The sequence below is a fragment of the Egretta garzetta genome, unplaced genomic scaffold, assembly GCF_000687185.1.
Source record: "Egretta garzetta isolate BGI_Z169 unplaced genomic scaffold, ASM68718v1 scaffold45, whole genome shotgun sequence".
NCBI classification, from domain to species: domain Eukaryota; kingdom Metazoa; phylum Chordata; class Aves; order Pelecaniformes; family Ardeidae; genus Egretta; species Egretta garzetta.
The window spans coordinates 12563222-12569297 of NW_009260028.1; the positions used below are offsets into that span (position 1 = coordinate 12563222).

At 51.1% G+C, this 6076-nt stretch overlaps 1 protein-coding gene across 1 annotated transcript in view; it reads right to left on the bottom strand.

The window, feature by feature from the left end:
- Nucleotides 1–6076, bottom strand: part of LOC104128264 (cystathionine beta-synthase) — a 24574-nt gene that overhangs the window by 1081 nt on the left and 17417 nt on the right. Inside the window, 5 exon segments of the mRNA XM_009641019.2 lie at nucleotides 1794–1878; nucleotides 2629–2737; nucleotides 3555–3689; nucleotides 4764–4835; nucleotides 5422–5527. Of these exon segments, the coding sequence (XP_009639314.2) occupies nucleotides 1794–1878; nucleotides 2629–2737; nucleotides 3555–3689; nucleotides 4764–4835; nucleotides 5422–5527 (507 nt within the window).

Here is a 6076-nt window from a genome sequence, read left to right on the forward strand (position 1 = left end):
GGAATGCTTTGCTTGTTCAGTGTGTGATCCCATCACATCAGCATAATTGCACTCTTCAGCTGTAATTTAGAAGACCTAAATATGGGTCTTCTGACTGCTTTTTCATGTTGCTAACGTTTTAAACGAAGCAACTCCCTCGAGATAAGGCCAAATTTGTACTTGTAGAAGTTTTACGGTATAATTTTACTGGAAAGGTGTGTTAGGTCAGATTTGCAGAACAGCATCTGCCCCCATACCTGTTTTGGTCAGAGGAGCAACAAGGTGTGATCCTTGCTGCCATCCATGTGTCAGCAACCCTGATGCTAACCTGGTCCCACCGTACGTGACTCTGCTGAGCTGCTTTGCTTCACCAGGGAGGGGGTGGCTGTACAGTGGCATGAGGGTAAACCAAAGCTGCTGGTACGGCTGCTTTATTGGGCCAGTCTAATGGTGCTCCCAGACTGGGAGAGCATCCTTGTACCCAGCAGAGGTCCAGGTAAGCCTCATACACAGATGCCTCAGGCTGCACACATCAGTGTGCATTGTGCCTCTGGATGAGGAGGCACAAGGACTTGCTCGCGGTCCAACACATTTGTTTTCGGCTTTCTCAACTTACCCTGGATGTCCAGGGTAGGAGTCTGATAGCACCCAGTGCGAGAGGCCCCTTAGCATATCAGTGTAACCAGCCCCCTCGGGGCACACAGGCGTAAGGACATCTCTTGGCTCCACCATCCCCAGGGGTGGCAAGTAGGACCAGTGGGGTTCAGAGAATCACAGAATCACAGAATGGCAGGGGTTGGAAGGGACCGTGGGAGATCATCCAGTCCGACTCCCCTATTAAAGCAGGCTCACCCAGAGCAGGTTGCACAGGACATCGTCCAGGTGGGCTTTGAATATCTCCAGAGAAGGAGACTCCGCAATCCCCCTGGGCAGCCTGTGCCAGGGCTCTGGCACCCTCAAAGCAAAGTTGTTCTTCCTCACGTTCAGCTGAAACCTCTTATGCTTCAGTTTGTGCCCATTGCCCCTTGTCCTGTCCCTTCAGAGAGGATGGCCCAGCCTCTGGGCATGCACAGCAGAAGGTCTTTAAGCAGTGGGATTCAGACTGTGTAGTTTGTTCCCTTGCATTTACATGCCTGAATTCCATCTAAGCTTTGTCTAATGTGCCCAAAGGCTCCTTTCCACCTTGCCTTTGGACTACTAAGTCTATGGAGATCCATAACTTCCCCCTTGTTTCCTCTGCTGCCCACAACCAGCAAGGCAGTGATTTGAATTCAAGGTCAAGAGACTAAACAAGTACTAGAGGCCTGAGCCTACAGCTGTGCAGCAAAGGCAACTGTGCCCCAAGCTGCTGCCTACAGTCCACCTTGGCTGTCAGAGGGGACCAAATGAAATCCCTTAGTACATACCTTCCCATCCCCAAAAGTGGGTTTCCATGGGAAACCATGAGATGAGGGGATGGAGCAGATGGGTGCTTCGGTGTCACCCCTGCGTGGGGGCACAACGCAGCTCCCATGTCCAGGATCTGGTAAACGTTCCTGCAGGACACCCACCCAGTAGTGTGCTGGTCCCAGGTTCATGAGGTTAAGGCTTTCCCCCACCCTCCCCTCATCCCTGTGGCGTCAGGAAAGGAAATGGGTGAATAGTTGGCAGTTCCAGGGCTTTGCAGAGCCACAGGGCAGAAATCCTTCCTGCAAAGGCTCAGAGGCTGCACATGTGGAGCAGCTGCACTGATGCCTACCAAGCTCAGGTTGAGAATTTCCCTTTCCCCTCAAACATTTGTGCAAAGCCCGTACGGTGCTTCTGCAGATACCTACACTGCATTTGCTCGTGTACAATGATGGCAAAATGGTCGTTCTCCAGGATGCAGGAAAGCTTCCCAAGGCTGTCCTCCAGGCCAATCTAAAAAGGACAAAAAGAGACATCTTACGTTTCACTTCACATTTGAAGGACAGTGGTGCAGAGCCTGACTCCTGCCTCTGACTGTAGCCGTGAGTGGGCAGGGTGTCACCCTGCTGGACCAGGATCAGGTGCGCCTCACCCACCCGCACTATTTTGGGGAAATGGGAGGGAATGCAGGCAAACTGCAAACCTGGCTTTGCTGTAGCTGAGATACAGTGCTGTCTCTCCCCAGCCCAAAGGGCCTCCATGGGCCAGAATGAGGTGATGGCTCCAGCTCCCCTAAAACGCCATCCATTTACCTCACTCCACCTCTGGACCACTGATGGCCATCCGACTCAAGGTGTCCCTCTCCTGCACACCCATGGGACCTGCATTATGTCACGGCCTGTGCCTGTTGCCCCAGCCCTGCTAAGCCCTGACAATGGCTGGGCTCTAATTGCAGAGGATGCTGATCCCCCAGCTGGATGAAATCCTCTGACAGTGTAAGATTGGGAGTGGGCATTCATGCGCTCTGCTCCTGGCGTGAAAGCTCCCATGTCTGAAGACCACAGGCTCGGCAGCACTTTTGCAGGTGCCTGCCCTTACTCTCATCTCCATGTTGTCTCCGTCACCCTCCCCACTTCTCTCTACCTTCACCTCTCTGTCTTTTCATTGACCTCTTCTCCCCCAGCTCCTCTCACACCTCAGGGGGTGGTGCACCTCTCCCCGTCCCTGGACAGCAGTTGAGACCAGCCACAGCCTTAGCGGTACCTTTGAGAACTGGTCGTAGATGACCTTCGTAACAGGGTCTGAGAACTGTGCGTTTCCAGCCAGCACCGAGGTAAGGGTGTTGCTGAGGGTCACCATTCCCAAAATAAGTCTGTAAGGGAACAAGGAGTTTTCCAAAAGGTCAGACCTGAGGTAGGGCATACGTTTTATGTAGAGGCTGAACTGCTCCCCTTGAAGCCAGTGACTACATTGCTGCTCCCGTCAGTGGGAGGCACCAGCTTTCTCCTCATCTGAGCAGGACAACAAGATCCTTGTCCTCGCCAAGCTGTTGGCTTAACTGTAGTTAAAATTTGCTATTGCAGTCCAGGACTTAGCAGCTGGGAGAAGGAAAACTTGTGGGGTCTCCAGTTGCTTTTTTGTGTGGTTTCCCACCCATCCCCCAACACTTCTCTGGCCTCCACTTTCCTGTGCACTGATCCAGCCTCTGCTGAGCCTGGTGGGCACTGGATTTGGCTTTGACTTTAACTAGCTCATTTACAGGGGCTTTTCTTGAATTTTCACAAGGAGGCAGATGATATTTTAAAAATATGCATTACAGAATCATAGAATCATTAAGGTTGGAAAAGACCTCCAGGATCACCAAGCCCAATCATCAACCAAACACCACCATGCCTACTAAACCATGTCCTGAAGTGCCATGTCTACATGTTTTTTTAACACCTCCAGGGATGGTGACTCCACCACCTCTCTGGACAGCCTGTTCCAATGCTTGACCACTCTTTCAGTAAAGAAATTTTTCCTAATATCCAATTGAAACCTCCCCTGGCTCAACTTGAGGCCATTTCCTCTTGTCCTCATCCAACACAAGAGCCCTGTCACTGGATCAGTAAATGGGACTTTCTCTTTAGCTTCATCATAGCTGCTTTTCCATGTGAATGGCTGTCTCTGTAACAAGTAAAAATAGTTACCCTGATTCAGCAACAACAGGAGCTTGGTCATATCCCTTCTCCTGGAGAATCTCAATTGCCTTTTGACAGCTGACTTCTGGGAGGAGAATGAGAGGGGCTGAGAGATTCAGTTTCTGCACCTTGATGTTCCACCACCTGTTTAAAGACAAATGGCAGCACCGAGCTGTTATTCGCTGCTGCGTGGCTGTGGGCCTTGCTCAGGGAGGCAGGGCCAGTAGAGATGAGACCAACCACGCACAGATATTCTGCCTGCCTGCAAAGCTTGCCCCAGTCCTATCCCCAAAGCAATAATGCTACAACTCCACCATGGCCAGGTCTTGTTGAAGCTTTCCCTGCACCCAGTGTTCATACAGCTCCAGAGGCAGGGCTGAGGCCAGCAGTCGCCAAGGTGCTGAGCTGTTACGAATCCAAGGAAGCTGCTGAGGGCTTCACTTCAAGCTCATGAGTGGGAGGCCTATGGGTTTTACTTCTTTGGTTTGTATCCTTGGTCCTCAAAATACAGCATTTGCAGTTCCTCCAGGAGAGACCCTGGCAGAGAGATGCTTGTGTGACTTATGAGGGGTAAGCTATGCTTGTTTGCTGGGGTCCACAGGCACCTCCCAACTCATCTCGGCCCTTTGTCCTTGCAGAAAAGGCAGGGCAATGCTAGAGGCTGGAAGGGCCAAGAACAATTTTAACCAAGCATGAGAGGTCTTGGAAATGTATTCATTTTTTTACAAAACATTCTGTGGTAGCCTTTTTCCCCATGGTGTGCAAGAGACAGCTGAGTTGGTCATCTTTTCTGGTCCGCAGCTCTGGAAAGTGAAAATTTACTGTTCCCTGCCTGAAAAGACCTCCAGAGCTGTTTGAAAGGGTGCTTGCTACAGAAGGCCCATCGCCCTGCTGGCCTGATGTTCCTTTGAACATCAGCTGTGGAGCAGAGAGAGGAGGTTTTGAGTGGAGCTAGATGTCCACTTCAGCCATTCTGCTTGGCGGGGTTTAGGTGGCTTGGACAGTGACTACCGCATGGGAGGGGATGGGCAACTTCGAGACAGAAATGGCTTCTTTATAGACTTTGATTGGAGAACTGACATTACAGCCTCCCGAGAGGGATCTGGACTTAACTGCATTTTCTATAAATACTAAAAGACTTTCCTTTGAAGCTAATAATTTCCAGACTCAGAAAGCTGATTCCCTTAGCACTGTTTACACCGGTGGAAGTTGTCTTACCAAGGCTTGTGCTCCTGGACGTCATTTAGGAAACCATTTTTTATCATCCACTTATCATTCAAAAATTTGGACCTAGAAATCACCAACAAAGAGCAAGTCTGTGAGCCTTCCAGAAGAAGTCGTGCTTTATTTCATGCACTAGACCACAGCACTGCCCCGGGGCTCCCATGATTTTTGCAGCTGGCTGCTCTTAGCCCCTTTTAAGGTCAACGGGAGCTGCGGGTGCTCAGTAACTCTTAGAAGCACGCCAGCTATTTGCCTTCCTAATTTTAGGCATGCAAGTTCAAAAACTGTAGCTTGACTGATTCCTGCTCCGTGCTGTAAGTCAGTGACACGAGGAAACAAAACCCAAGTGTCCCAACACTCAGCCCCTGGTGCTTGCCATGGTAGCTATTTCTCTCTTTTGTTTAATTTTTTTTTTTCCATGTGAGCCGTTCGAGGGAGACTCCCAGCGCTGGGCTCACTCCAAGTGCCATGCTATCAGACTTACTGGGGTGACTCTCCAGCAGTCCACACCACAAGGGCTCAGTATTGCTAACCTCATGTCATCAAAAGGCCCCATGCCCCCAACCCAGGCTGTATGCAGAGAGGGTGGGGAGAAGGCTAAGGGAGCTCCCACCCTGCTGACGGAAAACAGGTGAGGAAGCAAGAAACTCACATGTAGTTCCTGACGGAGTCGGGCAGGATGACAACACAGCGCTGACCTTCCTTCAGGTCCTTGGCAGCCCGCACAGCGATGGACATGGCACTGCCTGAGCTGCCACCTGGATGGGTACAAAGAAGAGAGAGACAAGCATTGGGGCCGCCCAGGGTGTAGGGCCACAGTCCTGGTGCACGGGACACAGTGCTGCCCTGTCTAATGCTACCAGGGGCACTGAGACCAAGTGGTGGCAGAGGTGGCACCTCCTACACCAGGGCAGGTCAAGACATGGGGAGGACAATCGGCCCCACAGCCTTGTAGGTTTTAGGGTCAGGAAGAGGTGGGAACATTCATATGGTGGCTCTTGGCAATGGGCTTATGAGGCAACGTAAGAGTCACTGTATCAACTTCATGAACCACATCTTGTGATGACTCCGAGGGCAGGCCAAGGGCTGAAAGGTCCAATTCGGGGCCATTCATACCACTGCTGCCCACGCCGCACCCTTCCTTTGGGTGAGGAGAAGACCATGCCAAATCTAAGGCTTCTGGCTGACATATTTGGCAATCAAAGATTGGCTTTAAATGCATTGTAAAGACTGAAAAAACCATAAACATTACATTCATGCTTGGAATACCAGGCCAACGTGATGGGAAGACTTAAACGCTCCCTGTG